Source organism: Pygocentrus nattereri, chromosome 13 (assembly GCF_015220715.1).
Source record: "Pygocentrus nattereri isolate fPygNat1 chromosome 13, fPygNat1.pri, whole genome shotgun sequence".
Classification (NCBI taxonomy): Eukaryota; Metazoa; Chordata; class Actinopteri; order Characiformes; family Serrasalmidae; genus Pygocentrus; species Pygocentrus nattereri.
Window position 1 is genome coordinate 10960043 of NC_051223.1, and position 19834 is coordinate 10979876.

General features: G+C 41.1%; 1 protein-coding gene across 1 annotated transcript; it reads left to right on the plus strand.

Moving 5' to 3' along the window:
* The first annotated feature begins 1139 nt into the window (after positions 1-1139).
* On the plus strand, positions 1140-19436 carry LOC108444295 (WD repeat-containing protein on Y chromosome). The gene is made up of 12 exons (XM_037544278.1): positions 1140-1710; positions 7411-7645; positions 8340-8486; positions 8628-8750; positions 9768-10013; positions 10861-10873; positions 11024-11070; positions 11207-11344; positions 11841-12029; positions 16072-16263; positions 17642-17887; positions 18956-19436. The coding sequence occupies exons 1-12, from the start codon at positions 1637-1639 to the stop codon at positions 18998-19000; spliced, it is 1695 nt and encodes a 564-aa protein (XP_037400175.1). The 5' UTR covers positions 1140-1636; the 3' UTR covers positions 19001-19436.
* The last annotated feature ends 398 nt before the right edge of the window (positions 19437-19834 follow it).

Here is a 19834-nt window from a genome sequence, read left to right on the forward strand (position 1 = left end):
AACTACTGATATCACATTTAAGAAAGTCCTAATTTTATTGTGAATAAATGTAAATGTGAACATTTAAACAAAAGTGTAATAATAATGATAATAATAATAATAATAATAATAATAACGTTTCTGCAGCCTTCTTAAAGACCAGCTCCTGGCTCCAATGATCGCTCTTGTTGCTGGTCATTGTCTTTAACCTCCAGCTGTTCCAGCTTCATTGTCCTTTCAGCTGAGCTGGTGTTGAAGTATCATCACTGAGACCCATCACAAGACGTTCTGGGGCATTATTCTAATAATACATAATGGTATTTGTGCACATAGGAAGATGACATCCATGGTTTGGATTGATTAACGTCTCAAGTTCCGCCTTCTCCCAGCTTCGCTGTAACGACCTGTGTGGCCTGCAGTCACTCATGGTTGATCATTCAGCTTTTCTTAGTGAAACATTTACTCAGTCTGCCTCCTGCAAGGCTATTTCAGCCGGTCAGGCTGATCCACTGAAACCTGCTGCAGAGATATTTCCTCAGTTTTTTACTGCTTTACTTTTTTCTGTAGATTCAGAGAGAATCACTAAAGCTTTCATCAACTGTTACGTAAAAGATCTTCACAGGACCGTCATCATCAGGATCGAGATGTAAAGGAATTACAAGCATGGGGTAAAGATATTGAGAACACAGTTATCTTTACAAAACAAGCATTACTGACCCCTGGTGTGGTGTTCAACCTCAGATTCTTATTGTTTGCTCATTTTCTGTGAAGAACATATAAAAGAACCCATTTTCAGTGCCTTCACTCTGGGCTGAACCCACGGGGAGTAAACGTGTGGATAAGCGATATAGAATGGCTGGAAAAAGATGCTTTTTGAAGGGTTTTTCAGTACAGACAGTGGTTCTAGATCATGAACACACAGAACCATGCTCAAAAGGTTCTTTGCATGACAATGTGTTGCATATGGTGCTATGCAGAATCTTTTTTGAAAAGCATTCTATGCAGCACTAAAACGGGTTCTTTTGTGGTATTACAAGCTTCAGAGCAGAATCCTTTTTGGTGCTATATAGAACCACACATTCTCCATCAATCTGAAAAACTTGCAAGGGGTCCTCTGAGTGTCCCTGGCTCGATATAGAACCACTTGCTTTACTAAAGAACCCTTGAAGGACTGTCTTTTTTAAGAGTGTACTGTAACAAATGATGTACTGAATCATTTGAGCAGCTGCGCTTTACATGGTGACACCTTCATGATGAATGGACCAGTAGAGAAGCTCCAAAACTGCTTGGGATAAAATGTCTCTGCATTTACTTACATTAAAAGTAAAGAAAGTTTCGGTTCTCTACTGTAAACATACCGCTTTGGAGATTCTGTTGTTGCCAGGGTGACTGATGGATGATTAATCCAGAAGCCTGACCGTGCTCTCCCTCCTGTTTGATTCACAAGGGTCAGGAACGCTCAGCCTGGCAGGAGAAATTGAAGCTCTGAGCAGAAGCCAGAGAGAAGCTGCATGAATAATTTGTGGTTGAGGTGAGTGTTTAGAACCTTAGAAGCTTCTATAGAGCTGCGTCCAGTGGTGCTGTGACCAGGAGAACGGTCAACATCCAGAGCATCTCTGAAGGACAGGCAGATCTCCTCTGTGTACTGTTCTGAGGAATGGACGCTGCGGAGATGTCCAAAGATGACCCATGGGAAGTCTCTGAGACAGAGGCCCCAAACGGAACTGTTCAGTAAGTCTACCACACTTTAAAAAAGGGTTCTTTAAGGGTTCTTTAGTAATGAAAATGGTTCTGTAAAGAACCCAGAACACTCAAAGAACCCACTGCATGACAAAAGGGTGCTTTGCATCATGAAATGGCTCTTCAGATTGATGAATGTGTTGTAGACAGTTCTATATTGAACCTTCTACTGTGACAATGTCAAGCTTATAACAATAGAAGAACCTTTTTCAAAAAGGTTCTATATAGAACCGTGTACAACACATTCTTCATCAATCTGAAGAGCCATTTCATGATGCAAAGAACCTTTAAATCATGCAAAGAGGTCATGGATCTATACAGAACCATTTTCTTTACTAAAAAACCCTTGAAGAACCATCTTTTTTAGGTGTATAGAAGGACCAGTGAATAGTTATTTCAAGAACATTGTTTATAAATGGGATTTGTGAATGTGAAGAACACAATGTGAAGGTTCCTGTAGGTTTTGCCCATGTGCCCAAGCCAAGAACCACTGAGGAACGTTAATGTTTAACAGTGTTGGTGTTTCTTTTCTTAAAGCTTCTGGCATAAATTTACATAAATTGACATAACTTTGTCACAACATATACACTCACCTGCCACTTTATTAGGCACACCTCAGTTGCTTGTTAACACAAATAGTTAATCAGCCAATCACATGGCTGCAACTCATTTATGCATTTAGGCATGTAGAGGTGGTCAAGACAACTTGCTGAAGTGCAGACCATCAGAATGGGGAAGAAAGGTGATTTAAGTGACTTTGAACATGGCATGGTTGTTGGTGCCAGATGGGCTGGTCTGAGTATCAGAAACTGCTGATCTACTGGGATTTTCGCAGAACCATCTCTAGGGTTTACAGAGAATGGTCTGAAAAAGAGAAAATATCCAGTGAGCGGCAGTTGTGTGGACAAAAATGCCTTGTTGAAGTGAGAGGTCAGAGGAGAATGGGCTGACTGGTTGGAGATGATAGAAAGGCAACAGTAACTCAAATAACCAACCAAAATCTCTGAGGAATGTTTCCAACACCTTGTTGAAAGTATGCCACAAAGAATTAAGGCAGTTCTGAAGGCAAAAGGGGGTCCAACCTTTTTTTCTAGTGTACCTAATAAAGTGACCAGTGAGTATTTTTACATACTGTATGTGAAATGCATTGCAGTCGATGCTGAAATATATTCCAAACACTAACATGTATTTCAGACCATATCGCCACATTTTTTACCATATAAAAATAAATATATGTAAATGTATGCATCAGATACATTTGAGAAGTAATGCAATGTCTTTCTCTTGCCTGAATGGTTTAATGAGATGAAATACTTAAGTATCCATGGCTACAAGGCTATTAGGTGTAAGGAAGACTCTCCAGAATGAGTAGAATCCATAATCCCATTTAATCCAAAGCACAAAAAAATAGAATCAGAGTCAAAAAACAGTCCAAAGGTCAAAACACAAGAAAAGTCCAAAATCAGCAAAAGCACCAAATGGAGATCCAGAAGCAGAGTCAAAGCAATCCAAAAATATCAACAGTGAGGAAACAAGGCTTGCTAGGCAGGAAAAGTGGCAATATTTTTTGCACTGAGTTTGTGTACTGAAGGTCCTTGTCAGGTGAGCTGCAGGTGAGGGGTCAGGGTGCAACGAGGGAGAATGTCAGTATTAGGGTGAGGCTGACCTCTGGTGGTGAGGACAGGTGTTCCATCTGGCATTAGAATGTCTTTGTTAAAGGAAGCTCAGTGTGTGTGAGACGTAATCAGAGAGATTCAGATTGGGTTTGGTGTGAAATGGTTCAGATGTCTTTACAGTGGTGGTGATAGGAACCAGACATCACCATGACTACAACACAGACATAGACATTTTATTTACCATCCAGAACCACCAGAGAACCTACACGAGTCTTCTGAGTTTATATGGATTGTTGATGATGGAAAATTGTGGAAAATCTGGAATAATAAGTTTTCTTTGGGGACTATTTTGCTGCACAGCACTCTGCATGTATCCCTCCACCATGAACGGAGTTTAAGTTCTCTAAACTATCATAAAACAGCATCTCAGTCATCAGGCAGGGAATTTATAACCATTTCATGTAGGAACTTGACTGAACTGAATTTACATGAATGAATAGATTTTAAAAATCGGTGGAATTCCCCTTTAAGTGTGCATGTAGGATCAGCTAATGCACAGTATATGGCCTTAAAGGGGAATCCAGAAGGGGAAATCAAACATGATATAAGTGGTATTAATATAACCCCCCCCTCCCCTTCCCCAACCAAACTGGTGCACGCTGACATCATCAAAGATCAGAAAAGGTGAAAGTGTTTATGCTCCGATGGAAAATTACAGAAAAACAAGAATTTAATTTTTAAATAACATGATACAATGAATCATGGGTACAAACGTGAACTAACTAGAAAAGGGAAATGTTTTTTTACATTTTATTTTGCTTTTCAAAATATAGAGACAAAGCATGTAATATATATATATATATATATATATATATATATATATATATATATATATATATATATATATATATATATATATTTAACAGCTGGCCTGGTGTCATGTTATTCATATAATCTATAAACAGCTGCCAGGTTTTGTAAAACATGTTACTTTTATTCTTTAGGCCAGAGGTCACTAATAGGCGGACCGCGGTTCGAGTCCGCAACCAGACACTGTCCTATGCGGACCTGGACCTATAATCGATAAACTAAGGAGAATTTTTTTATTTGGACAGGGTCGTCTCTATTTTAATCAGCGTAGCTTTTCTAGCCTTTACGGTAGCTTTAGCGGCCGGAGACTCACAGACCAGTCACATGCGTTGTAAATATGACACGTGACGCTGCTCAGCCAATCAAATCTGTGCATTATGATAAGCTCTGAGACTCAAGTGAGTGACGCCACGCGTGGGAGGGACGGACGAGGTGAGAGACAGCAATCAGAGAAGAAAGTGAGTCAGAGGGAAGTTATTCCACATGACGTGACTCTAAAAAGAGAAAGCTGACAGTAAATGTTGTTGAAATCTGACTGAACTGGACTTTCTTTGATCTGATATTCAGTTGTCGACTGCATAAGATGTTAATATTCCTACTTGGCTACTTCAGTAAACAGTATATTGCACTTAGTCATGATGCAGGTTAGACGTTATGATGTTCTGGACCTTCTCTTGAAGGAATTTTCTCTAATTGGACCTTATTGAATTTTAATTAAAGACTCCTGCTTTACGTGGTTATAAAAAATGTTAAGGTATGTTTTTTATGTCAGGTTGACCAAACCTAGCCATTTCTAGCAATAACCCTACTGTCAGGACCTCTCGTGTTACCAGAAACACCTGGTGGATTGAGACAGAATCAACTGAGAATGAAAAATGAAAAAAAAAAAATTAAATTATCATGAAAAATATGCAGCATAATCAGGATCACTGAATCCCATTACCTGAACAAACTTAGTTCAGCTCATTTTTGGTTTTCTGATCAGGTTTTATTATTCAGGGCTTCACTAGATGGCGCCAACATCCTTTCAGACCTTCTGAGCGGTCTTCTCACAGTGGAAGGATGGACCGAAACACCTGTGGATGTTTTCAGATCTGAAGCAGCTTGATTTTCTCCTCTCTCTCTCTCAGAGATCTCTCTCAGAGAGCTTTAAGTGCTGTTTATATAATGGGGGGCAGTTTTGGGGTTGACCAGCTCTTCCAGTTGGTTGGTAGGAGCCACATTTTTCTCTGCAGCTTCTAATCAGTTTTTTTACTCCAGTTTTGGAAACTCCTTTTTTTGCACTTCGACTTTCTCCTTAAATATGCAAGTTAATTATTTTATATCTAATCTCTTCACAAACACTGAAAAATGAGTAACTTGTACTTAAGGGCTGTTTTGAATGGAAATTAAATAATTGATGGCTGACTTTTGTTAGCCAACACAGTTTGAGCAAGAGCTTTACATTCCTAAAAAAAAGAATGGGTTCTTTAGTAAAGAAAATGGTTCTATACAGACCCATGAACACTCAAAGAACCCTTTGAGTGATTACATTGTCCTTCGTATGGTGAAATGGTTCTTTGGATTGATAAAGAATGTGCTGTAGATAGTTCAGTATAGAACTTTTTAGGAATATGATTCTGAATAACACTCAAAAGGGCTCTTCTAATGTTACATTGCCAAGTTTGTAACAATAAAAGAACCCTTTCGGGTACCTTATAGAACCCTTTAAAAATAGTTTCTTACACAACCATTTATAACACACTCATGCACATTTTCCATCAACCTGAAGAACCATTTCATGATGAAAAGAACCATTTAATCATACAAAGGGTTCTTTAAGTGTTTGTGGTTCTATATAGAACCATTTTCTTTACTATAGAACCTTGAGGAACCATAATTTTTAACAGTATAGGTCTTCAAAGAAGGCCTAATGATTTCTGAGAACTAGAACATGCAGGCTAATTTTATTTCATTGGAATCTAGACTCTGCAAGCATCACAGCACTAGTCTTGTTTCGTTAAGTACAGGATGGAAACAACAGGGTAAAATCTTTGAAATTACCAGTGATGGATTGTCCAGTCAGGAATTGTGTTCTCTGTGGTATTTAGGTAGATAAAGCCAAATGAGCTCCTCTATTGGTTAGGACTTCAGGAGCTGAAGAGAATTCCTAATACTTTAGATTATCAGGATGGCGTCAGAGGAATCAACCAATCACGCTTCAATTTAGCATGGGTGGAACCAATTTCATGAGAAAAGATGTCACTCTAGGCCTTCTGGAAGTTCTAGATACAGCCCTGATTGAATAAGCCTAATCATTGGGTTGTTAGAAATGGAAAACAGTGGCGACAAAATCAGCCTCTCTACTGAAACTGAAACCTCTACAAGATAAAATATATGATAGTATATCTGTCTGTCTGGATAGTCTGTCACACGCTTCAAATAAAACATGTAGTTTAGAAGCTACAAATAAATGTTTAATCTAGAACCACATTTTTCAAATTTCCTTAACAAGCAGCTTGTTGCTATGTCAGAGTAACAAGCTCTGCCTACTCGCTGCTCAGTCTGCTGTAAGCTTCATCTTTTGAAGTTCAGACTGAGCCATAAAACTGCCACAATATCAGGTTCAGCTCAATTTGGTCAGTTTTTCCAGATCAGTATTAATGTTGTTTTGTTCCAGCCAGTCTGTAAAGCTTCTTACAGCCTGTTTAGTTTGGCGAATGGTATTGGGTTCATTTCTGGCTGATTAAAGGTTGTTTAGCTGTTCTTCTGTCACAGCTGCCAACTGAAAAGCTGCTCAGTGGTGACGACAGTTTGGGAATTTAGTGTCGTCTCATCTTAATAGTCGGACCGAATCGTCTGTCGGTCAAATGTGATCTTAAAAGTGTCTGTTTTCTGTTTGTGGCAAAGTAAGAAGTAAAAACATTCAAATGGCTTGAGAGTCTCCTACAGCTGTCATAGTCGTTCCTTAGCAACAGTGTCTCAGAAGAGTGATACAGTGTTTGTGAAAAACCTGTGATGTTATGGTGAAATAACAGCACATTTAGAACGCCTATCAACCAATCAGCTCGCATGGCCGGAACTCACTGTTATATAATACATAATATTACATTACATAATTTTCTCTTCACTCAGACAATTAAACTCACTCATGAACTTTTGAGGCCGTCCTAATATAAAACTGTTTAGCTGCTCTGTTTTATTATCATTTTACTGGGGTGTCCAGTCATGATGTCCAGAATACTGGTCTCCACGACTCGCTGCAGCTCCATCATCTACAGCTCCTCTTCGACACCTTCTCCCAGCAGCTATCTATAACCGGCCATTCTCAGAGGAGGGTCAGAGCGCGTAACACCCGTCACCCTGCTGACACTCTGAGCCTGGAACAATTCCGCTCCGCACTGACCACTGCGATGGGCGAGGAGTCCTGGAGTGACAAGATGGAGGAGCTGTTCAGAGAGGTAGCTATGGCAGCTAGGACAGTTAAAGGTACCAAAGACTGAATGTTCCTTGCTTTTCTGCTTTGGCTAGTAGGCAAATATTGTCATAGCTTCAGCCAACTGTTTACCCCCACCCATTCAGCCTATAGCAGTTTAGCCCCACCCATTCAACCTACAGCAGTTCCACCCATTCAGCCTACAGCAGTTTAGCCCCAACACATTCAGCTACAGCAGATTGGCACCACCCATTCAGCCTACAGCAGTTTAGCCCCATCCATTCAGTCTAAACCAGTTTAGCCCCATCAATTTAGCCTACAGCAGTTAAGCCCCGTCCATTCAACCTACAGCAGTTTAGCCCCACCCATTCATACAGCGGTTTAGCCCCACTCATTCAGCTACAGCAGATTGGCACCACCCATTCAGCCTACAGCAGTTTAACACATTGAAGTGATGCAGAGTGTTGTTCCTGCAGGCAGTCTCTAGTTACTGGAATAAAATGGTTACTTTTTATTATGTTGCCAGGAAGCTAATGGATCACTGCAGCTTCCACAGGACCTTCACATCTAGGAGCAGCTAAAGTTTATTTTTCCTATTAGCAAATAAGAACAGGGCTCATTTACATACTTCAGTCTTACAGGCAACAAAAACAAATACAAAGATTGGAAAATGGTCACACAAACAATTCTCAAAACAGGCATGTTCTTTTCGTTCATAGCTGGAGTCGTCCTGTGACGGCCGTGTTGGGCGGGAGACATTGTGCGACTGCGTTCTCCAGCAGCTCAAACAGAGTGAAGACACATCTGAGGCCGAACTCAGTGGCATCAGCTCAGAACCAGTGATACGCCGTTGCCTGCGCTACAAGGTCAGGCCTACACAGGAGTTTCCATTCTTCAGGGTTCACAGATTCTCAAGGAGCTCCTCATCATTGCATCAAGGCCTTCACAATCCCTGCTATAATCATTGCTCTTCATGACATGTAACCATAAACCCACTGTTTCAACAGCAATACCCAGTTATTCGCATTGTGGAAGTGAGTCAGCCACCCCCTCTGCGTTACATCACCGTCAGTGAAAGGGGAACTCTAACCATCTGGAACAGCCAGCTTCATGTCATAGAGTCACTGGAGGTAAGAAAGTAGGTTTAAACATTAAAAGGCACTATAAAAATACAACCCCATTTCCAAAAAAGTTGTGACGCTGTGCAAAATGTAAATAAAAAAATTCAATGATATGCAAATCATTTAAACCCTATATTTCATTACAAGAGACAAGACAACAAATCAAATGTTGAAACTGAGAAATTTTATTGTTTATTGAAAAATATCTGCACATTTTGAATTCGATGCCAGCAATAAGTTCTAAAAAAGTTGCTACAGGGGAACGAAAGGCTGTAGTGTAGTGTAAAGTAGTGTAATGCTAAAAAAACACCTGGTGGTTGATTGGGAGCAGGTCAGTAACATGATTGGGTATGAAGAGCATCTCAGAGAGGCTGAGTCTTTCAGAAGTAAAGATGATGAGGGGTTCACCACTCTGTGAAAGACTGCACCATGAAATAGAGCAACAATTCAAGAAGAACGTTGCTCAACGTAAAATAGCAAAGAAGTCCTGCTTTTCATCGTCTACGGTACATAATATCATTAAAAGACTCAGAGAATCTGGAGAAATCTCTGTATGGAAGGGATGAGGCCAAAAACAGTATTTACTGGCTGTGGTCTTTGGGCCCTCAGGCAGCACTGCATTAAAAACAAACATGATTCTGTAGTGGGCTCAGAAACACTTCTGAAAACTGCTGTCTGTGAAAACAGTTCATCATTGTGTCCACAAATGCAAGTTAAAACTCTAAAATACAAAGAAGAAACCTTATATAAAACAGAAATGCTACCACCTTCTCTGGACCTGAGCTCATTTAAAATGGACTGAGGTGAAGTGGAAAAGTGTCTATAAATTCTACCGAGTGAAATCTAACAGCAGTGTACTCCCATTCATATTTCATATTTTAAAGTTCAGCTGAGAGATTAGGCACACCGAGATGCCAAGTCTTTGTTTACATCTCAGTGGCTGAACTGTGCAGGTATTTTGAAAAACTTGAAATTTCCCTTTAATGGGACTTCTGGGACTCTGGCTCTCCACACATTTCTTTTAAGTTGTGTGAGAACGCTGGTGAAAAAGGAGGCTCAAGCAGGCAGTTCCGGACCTGGATGACCGATGCCGTCTACATGCCCAACATCCACAAGATCGCAGTGGCCTCCATGAGCCGGAACTTTCACCTGGTTGACGTGTCTACCAGCACCTGTTTTGAGACGTTCCACTTGTCAGGTTTGCTGCCTTATACAAATCTTAATTTCCAGTCCGTACAAGTACAAGTTATTCATTTTTCAGGAGATATTTGTGAGGAGATTAGATATAAAATAATTAATTTGCATAATGAAGGAGAAAGACAAATTGAAAATAATTTGTTTCCAAAACTGATAAAAAGCTCCAGAGAAAATGTGTCTCCTAACAACCACCTGGAAGAGCTGGTCAGCCCCAAAACTGCCCCCATCAGATGCACTTAAAGCTTTGATCTCGGAGAGAGAGGAGAAAATCAAGCTGCTTCAGATCTGAAAGCATCCACAGGTGTTCCTGTTCATCCTTCCACTGGGAGAAGACCACTCAGCACTGTGGGTCTGAAAGGATGTGTAGCTGATCAACAGGAACCTCACTGAGAAAATGAGATGGACACATCAAACAAAGAAGCTGAACGATGGACTGACCACCCCAGAGTCCAGACCTCAACACCACTGAATGGGTTTGATCACTTCAGAAATCATCAACCAGCTTCTAAGACTGAGCTTTGGAGGCGTGTCTGCAGATTCTTTGAGGAGCTGAAAGTGAGGATCCTGAGAAGAATGGAAGCTGGAATAAAGATGAAGAGGGACTCACTAAACAGTGACCCTCACACAGCTGAGAGTAGATTTAGCTGCTAAGGATTCTGTGAGGTTTTCTTTTAAATTTGTTTTCTATATTTTTCTGATACTGAAAAAATGAACTTGTACGTAATGGTCATTTTGACTGGAAATAATAAAAATAAAGGGTGGTCTCTGACTTTTGCACTCTGTTGGATGGTATAATGGGCATCATCAATACTTCTAGAAAACTAAACAACTTCAGAAGGACAACCACAAATGACAGATTTATACTAATGATAGAAAGCCTGTAAACAACAACCACCGACCAGCACACTGTAACTGCATATAGTGCCTAACAACAAGTAGCTGATCAGATAGCAGCCTTCATTTTAGCTTGCTCAGTTAGTTTATTCATTGTCCTTTTGTTTCTTTTAAATGGTTTATTTGTGCAAATGTTTAATAAAAATCACTGTGATTTCATTTTTTTTCCATTTCCTCTCGTGATTTTACAGGACTGCATCACGTTGCAACCGCTCTTTGTTACTGGTACAATGTCGAGGTAGGTCAAGCGGTCGATGCCGGCCACTGTTTAAATGAGATTTGATTTAATACTCCCCAGCAGTTTCTGCAAGACTGTTATTGACTGACTCACCAAGAGCTGCCTTTGTTTTCCGGGCACTTAAACCCTCGTCCAGGCTCCAGGAGAAAGGTGTGCTCTGATGTGGGGAGATGAGAAAGGGACTGTGAATTTGCTTTGGTTCCTGCAGCCTTACAAAGGCTTGTTTGAGACACCATTTTCCAAACAAAGTGGACCTCACCAAGTGTTTTTGTCAGTAAGCACGTCTGTTTGATGCACTACAGTAAAAACTCACCATCCGTTTATTAGAAAGACCCACATTGTGCTTCCACTCACTGGCCACTTTATTAGAAATAACTACCTTGTGCTTCCAATCACTGGCCAGTTTATTAGAAATAACTACCTTGTGCTTTCACTCACTGGCCACTTTATTAGAAACACCCACCTTGTGCTTCTACTAACAGGCCACTTTATTAGAAACACCCACCCTGTGCTTCCACTCACTGGCCACTTTATTAGAAACATTCACCCTGTGCTTCCGCTCACTGGCCACTTTATTAGAAACACCCACCTTGTGCTTCCACTCACTGGCCACTTTGTCTCTTTATATCAGGTTGCCATAATTGCAAAATGATGCAAAATATAAACTTCAAAAACCAGTGATGGGTAGTTCAAGCACAGCATCAACTGCATATCATTTTGAAATGCCTGAGTCATCAGATGACCATTGTTTTGCCTCTGCGTCATTACAGGACATCTGTGGTCAGACCTCAATGATCGCTTACCAGCAAAGCCCAAAGATCCACAGTGAACCCATCAACAGAATCAGATACAACCCCCGAACTGATCTCATCGCTACATCATCAGAGAGCAGTGCCAGCTCGGTGGTCATCATGGACATGGATCAGAGGAGCGACAGTTACATTTGGAAAATTGAAAAGGTGAATATAGACTGAAGGGGACACATTTTGCTCGAAACACAGTTCATATAGCCGTCTTATTAACAGTGCACCTACATCTGTCTCCTGAGTTTAGATCTGAAATCTGAGTTTTCTTTGAGGACTATTTTGCCACACAGTGCCCTGCATGTATCCCTCCACCATGAATGATGGTGTTCTCAAAACTATCATAAAACATTGTCTCAGTCACAAGGCAGTGAATTCATAACCAATTCATGTAAGAACTTTCTGTGAGGGAGCTTTTAGAGGTGGACATCTGGTTCCTATTACCACCAGTTCTGACTTAGTAAGTTTCTCTAGAACAGAGCGTTTCACACCTAACCACTCTGAACAACTCTGTTTACAGCTTAAGCATCTAGCTATGCAGAAATTCCCCATTTTTTGAGTTCCCCTTTAAACCACCCCATGCCTCGTATGGAGGCTGTACTTTTGCCTGTCTGGCTGTCACTGTGAGCTGTCTATCAGCTTCTAAACGCGGCTATATTACACACACCAAGAGGAGATTTACATGAATTCTGTACAGCTCACTAATCACAATCACTGATGGAAAAAGTTACTTTTATGGTATAAAAACAGGCTTCAGGGTGAATCTGGAGAAATATCTGTCTGACCTCTATGAAAACTCACAGATGATGTTGCTGTGGGAACATGAGAAGACGAAAAAAGTGTGGAACCTATTTAACTATGTCTAATATCGATGTTAGCAGCCAAAAAAACACAAAAAACACTGTTTATCTGAGTAGTAAGTGCATTTGCTTCTAAAATATTACATAACATTAAAAATGCAGCACAAATAAATATAAATACTGTAGAACATAACAACATGAGGTCATTGTGTGTTGGTTGGAAGCTGGTTAGAAGAGCACCTATCCTCTTGTCCTTGATGCAGCTCCGGACATGACATGGATTTGCTGAATTCCATAATCAGTACATCTAATTTAGCTTAAAGATAATTCAACTCTGCTGGAACAAATGCATGAACATGTTTCTCTGCGTCGCTCTGAGAGAGAAAAGGCCGAACTTTAGTGATTTTCTCAAGATAAAAAGCTGCTTTAGTGACTATGTTTACATAGATAGATAGATAGATAGATAGATAGATAGATAGATAGATAGATAAATAAGGCTTTATTGGACACGAAGTGCCATTGCAGTGATGTCTAATTGCAATTTAAGAGTCTTACGGCTTCAGGGAAGAAGTTGTTCCTCAGTCTGGTAGTTTTACTCTTAATGCTCCGCAACCTCCTACCTGAGGGGAGTGGGACAAAAAGTGTGTGTGCTGGGTGAGTGGGGTCCTTCATGATGCCAGTGGCCCTTTTTCTGCATCTGGGGGTGTAAATGTCCATGGTGGTGGGAAGGCTGACTCCAACAGTCCTCTGAGCAGCCTTCACCACCCTCTGCAGAGCTTTCCTTTCTGCCACACAGCAGCTTCCGTGCCACGCGGTGATGCTGGAGCACAGAACACTCTACCACACCACACATCTATAAAATGAGGTGAGGACTGAGCTCCCGAGTCCAGCACGCCTCAACTGTCTGAGGAAGTAGAGGCGCTGATGTGCCTTCCTGATCAGGCTGGAAGTGTTATTACTCCAGGTAAGATTTTTACGTAGGTGTACGCCCAAGTACCTATAGCTGGAGACCACTTCCACTGCAGATCCTCCGATGTGTAGGGGGAGGGGAGGGAAGGTGTTGCCCCTTCTGAAATCCACAATTATCTCCTTTGTTTTCTCCACATTGATGCAGAGATTGTTCTCACTGCACCAACTTTCCAGGTGTTCCACCTCTTGCCTATAGCCAGACTCATCACTATTTGTGATGCACCACTGCTGTGTCGTCCACAAACTTTACAATATGACAGCCTGGATGGATAGCTGAGCAGTCATATGTGAGCAGTGTAAACAGGAGGGGGCTCAGCACACAGCCCTGAGGGGAGTCGGTGCTGAGGATGATGGTGGAGGAGGAGATGTTGTGGATCCTCACAGACTGCGGCCTGTTAGTCAGGAAGTCCAGGACCCAATTGCAGAGAGAGGTGCTCAGTCCAAGTGTATGGAGTTTATAAGCCAGGGTCTGGAGAATCATGGTGTTAAAGGCCGATGTGAAATCCACAAAGAGCATACGGACATAAGAATCCTTACTCTCCAGGTGGGTGAGGGCAGTGTGGACAACAGAGGAGATGGTATCCTCTGTGGAAAGTTTTTTCGGTACGCGTACTGGTATGGATCGCCAGTGACGTCAATGTTGGCTTTGATGTGGGTCATAACCAGTCTTTCAAAGCACTTTGTGACTATCGGGGTGAGGGCTACTGGCCAATAGTCATTCAGCCCTGTCACTGTGGAGCTCTTAGGGACTGGGATGACGATGGTGGTCTTCAGGCAGGTGGGGACAACTGCCTGGATTAAAGAGGAGTTGAAGATGTCTGTCAGCACCTCAGAGAGTTGGTCTGCACAGCACTTCAGCACACGCCCCGGAATGTTATCCGGGCCAGCAGCTTAATGCAGATTACATGCAGATTAAACAGAGCTCAGAGTCTAAGATCACACCCAGGTTTCTACTGCAGGTTAGATTCATGAAACTAAAGAACCAAGTTTCTAATAAATTGTTTTTGTCTGTACCAACGATCAGTATTTCCATTATTTCATGATTTAATTGAAGAAAATTTTGCGACATCCACTGAGAAACATCTGACACACAGCTGGTTAGTCTGTCTGCAGAGTCTTGATCTTCAGAAGGAATGGAAATGTATAGCTGGGCGTGGTCAGCACAGCTATGAAAATTTGTATTCTGCTTCCTAATGACATTACCTAGAGCTGTACAAAGAGAAGAGCAAAGACCCTAAGAGTGAACCTTGAGGGACTCCACAAGAAATGGCAAATCGTTTTGATGAATGATTTCCAAGTGAAACCATGAACTGCCTGTTACTTAAATATGATTTAAAACATTCTAAAACTGTGCCTGAGAGGCCGACCCAGCATTCAAGATACTGGATCAAAATCTTGTCAACAGTGTCAAAAGCTGCACTAAGATCTAATAAAACCAGAATAGAAGGATTTTGTGCATCAGCGCTGAGCATGAGGTCATTCATAACGTGAATCAGTGCTGTCCCAGTTCTGTGGTTAGAACGAAAACCTGACTGAAATTTTTCATATAACTTGTTTGATATTAGATACACATTTAATTGTTTGAAAATAACTTTTTCTGAGACTTTACTTAAAGATAGGTTTGAAATTGGTCTAAAATTTAGTATGGAAGGATCCATGCTGCTCCAGGCTTCACCAGAGCAGTTTTAAAAGCATCTTCACATGAGGAAACACCCACCCTGAGGATGAGCTTAGTTTGTTTACAATATAAAAAAACAATAGTAAAAAATGTAAAATATATATATGTAAAAAGTAAAGATAGAAAAATCTGGTGTGGCATGTGCCTTCCCAGCTTGCATTGGCATGACACCACTGATGTTACCCCTGGAGGACAGTATTCTATTCATTGATCAAACCTGCCCTCCTGGCATGTGTTTTAAACACTATTATGCATTATATATTGTGGCTGCAGTAGCTTCCATTGGAAAATTTCACACAGTGCTTCACTCATGGATCAAAGTCCAGACTCAGTCCTCATCCTTTAGCTGTGGAGAAAGACTGTGACTTTAGCTTTGAAGCTAAATATGCACTCATGACTCAGATGGGTGGTGACGCTTTCAATTTGCTATTGTGGTTTCCCAAAGGGTGTGTTTGGTTTCTAATAAAGTGCCTCACTAGACACGTTTAAATTGGAAATACTATTAAACTCTTTTTAATCCCTTATTATTTAATATGGTAACACGTTTGTCTAGACAGCCTAATTCCAGAGGTCAAAATTGAGGTGCAACAGCCCTTGAGTTGGTTAAGCTGTGAGAACAACTGTTTCACCCATTACACAATTGAAAAGGAAGCTGTGCATTCTGAGGCACTTTAAAGCAGCAACTAGTGACCTTTTTCTGACCAGGGCCAGTATTACCCACATTCACTTACATATCACTTGTTCTTTTTAGGGAATCCGGTGCTTTGACATAAGCTGGTCACTCAGTCTGCTGGTCACTGCTGGGCTGGACCCTGATCTAAAGATATGGGACCGTTATGTCACCTCTCGGCCTGTAGCTGTGCTACGTGGTCACAGAACGACAGTAGTGGATGTGGCCATCCACCAAGATCTGGGCAAGATCTTCAGCTATTCAAAGGATGCTGTGAGTATTGCTCCACCTTAAACAGCAAAAAAGACAAATTTTTTCCCTTACTGACACTTTCCAGTAAATTAGTGCCCAAAGAAACAGACATGGCCCAAGAATGGAGCCCTGGGGAACCCCATTAGTAAGCCTGTGAAGCTGTACGTGTTATAAATGGTTTATAAGTGACAGTTTGGCAAAAAAATCAATTTCTAGTCTCCTGCCAACCCTCAACCCCAAATGTAGTCGACCAGCCAAGACATGTTTGGCATTTGAAGTTTGCTTTTTCGTTTCACACCAGATCAATGTATCACACAAGAAATGGCCGATTATAAGCATACTGCAACAATTAGCATTGTAAAAACAAATTTAGGTTTTTAGCCCTTTTTATAGATAACAGCATATCATAGTGTTACAAAGCAAATTACCAAGTCTATTAGAGATTACTGAACAACCCTTTTAGCTCCAGTGCCAATCTAAAGAAGCAAACTTCAGATTAAGATTGCTAAATCTATTGCATATAATCTTCATTGCCCAAAGTGGACAACAACTAGATAACTACTAGACATGCTAGCAGATTTTTTCCTCCAGAGCTGTAGCACTCATAAACCGCAGGGGATATATTGCACTTTCAATTCATACTGTGGCCCATACTGTGGCTCTTACTCTTCACAGTGCACACAATATGCAAATTTTTTCTTTGGTCAAATTCCATGCTTTGTTGATTTTCTCTGCTGAGAACACACTTCTGCACATTTTGATGCACAATTCCTGTTTATTTACTGAATAAAAAATATTGGAGGGGAAAATGAAACATAAAATGTGCCCTGTGCTAAAGTTATGGTGTATTTTATGTTTTTTCTCAGTTGTAATTTGACGATTTGTGATTGTGATTTGTCCAGTCGTACATGCACAGCTGTGTAAATGCTCGCTCACAAAGTCCTCATATGTGTAAAATACTTGGTGAAACAGAAAGTAAGTGTTGTGAATGCTAAATAATTCTACCCAAATGTTCACAGTGAGAAATTAGATTAATATGATCTACATCACTTGCAAACATCTTAGCAAAAGGGTCCTATAGAGTTCCAAAAATGGGTTCTTTGGCTTATAACAATAGTGGAACCCTTTTTGGTGCTATATAGAACCCCGGGATAGGGATGCCCACCACTCCGGGCGAGTGTGCTCACTGCCCCCTAGTATGTGTGTATTCACTAGTGTGTATGTGGTGTTTCACTGCATGGATGAGTCAAATACGTAGGTGAAATTTCCCCATTGTGGGACTAATAAGGGTCACTTAATCTAATCTAATCTAATCTAATCTGATCTAGTCTTAATCAGTAACTGACTAAATTAGTCAGTAGTACCCCCATTGCTGGCCTTTGATGACCTCTCCTTGCAGGTGCTGAAGATATGGGACATCTCCTCTGAGCGCTGTATGAAGACCATCCCGCTGAGGTTCCCCAACGTTCAGACTGGACGTATCCTCGGGCAGGGTAACTTCTCACTGCTGCTGAGCATGGCTAAAGCCCCTGCACTGCTGCTGAGCTGCAGAGAGTACCTGGCCCTGCTGCAGCTACAGAATGCAGCCTCCAACGGGGGGTCAGCAGCCTTCTCCTGCACCCTGTACAGACCTCACCTCAGACAGGTAGAGCTTTAGTTCTTTATAAACCTGGACCGTGGAATGTCTATGTTGTGTGGGGAAAGGAAAATAACCCATATCCATTAAATGGCTTTTATAGATTTTTTAGGGTTTTCAGGTTAGCACTGTCCATATACAGAGACAAGATAATAATAGCTGGATAATATAAGTTTTAGGCTGTCTCTGTTTTATAGGGAAGAACAATCATCCATAATCTAAGCGTCTCAGTACAAAAGGCTGAATTATACAATCTCAAACCAGAAAGAACAGAAAACAAGGCAGAATGTCTCAGATCTCTCCAAGAATTTAAAGAGTTCTGTATAACTCAGTGTGTGAGATGTAAACAGAATGTGAGTGTGAGTGATTCAGAATGGTTTGATGTGAAATGGTTGAGATGTTTTTACAGTGGTGGTGATAGGAACCAAGCGTCATGACTACAACACAAATACAGACATTTTATTTACCATCTAGAACCACCAGAGAACCTACACTAGTCTTCTGAGTTTATATGGAATGTTGATGATGGAAAATAGTGGAAAGTCTGAAATAATACATTTTCTTTGGGGACTAAAACTTCGATACATCATCGAAAGGGGTTTTTCGTAATCTGGCCATTTGAAGAACTGTAGCTTCACTAGGATTCAAGCTGAAGATCTATGGATGAGCTTCCCTTTAACCAACAGGACTAAACAAATTACATTACATTACAATAAGAGACCCTTATTAGTCCCACAGCGGGAAAATGTCACCTCCGCGTTTAACCCATCCGTTGAAGTGACACACTGCACATACACTAAGGGACAGTGTGCACACTTGCCTGGTGCAGTGGGCAGCCCTATCTGCAGCATCTGGGGAGCAGTTGGGGGTTAGGTGTCTTGCTCAAGGACACCTCACTCACATACTGTGGGCTCTGGGGATCAAACCATGGCTGGTTCCCTAACTTCCAGCTCCTGAATGCCTAATCAATTAATCAATCAAATGTTATTGGTCATAAAGTGCCTTAAAACATATCTGACATAATATTTCAAATATATTTACTGTGGCTGTGATAATTTGTTAATCTTTCTTCCATAGATTCTTCCTCACAATGAAATATCAGCTCCTGAAGGGAAACACTAACAGACGGATCGATCAACTCATTCACTTGCTGTGTGGGGATGTTCAGAAATATTACTTGTAAAAATGCTATTTATTGTAGCATTTACTATTGTCTTAGATAAAACTTAAATTGTTCTTTGACTTGTTATTTCCTGCTACTGTGACTGATTTCTGTTTGTACCGACTGATTCTATTTATTTTAAGTTACATGGCTGGCCTGGCAGACATTGGACGAATTAAGGGAATCAACACTGATGATTTCTCTAATGCTGTCTAGGCCCAAATCCCATTTCAAGTCTCGTCTCTACTACTCAGCCATACCCCTCCGTTTTGCATGTTCCCCTCTACGGGCGGGGTGTACTGGTTCTTCTTGAGATAGAGGGATGGGGTGAAGTGTTGGAGCTATATGACCCTCCAAACAGAGAGATATGAGAAAAAAAGAAAACCCAGCAGGAAGGAGAGCAAGAGACCAAAGAAACCCACAAATGTGGAATTTTCTCTGTTAAAAATGGCTTCACACGCATATGAACTTGAGTGGCATCCCATTCACTATGCACCTCAGCATCCGCTGACATTTTATGTGGCCGACCACATCGTGACTGAGTTGCTGTCGTTCCCAATGACTTCCATTTTGTTATAATACCACTGACAGTTTACTGTGGAATATTTAGTAGTGAGGAAATTTCATGACTGGACGTGTTGCACAGTTGGCGTCCGATCACGGTACCACACTGGAATTCACTGAGCTCCTGAGAGCGACCCATTCTTTCACTAATGTTTGTAGAAGCAGTCTGCATGCGTTCCCCCACTCTCCAGTACCTCACAGCTCCCTCACTTTATCATGATTCATGAAAT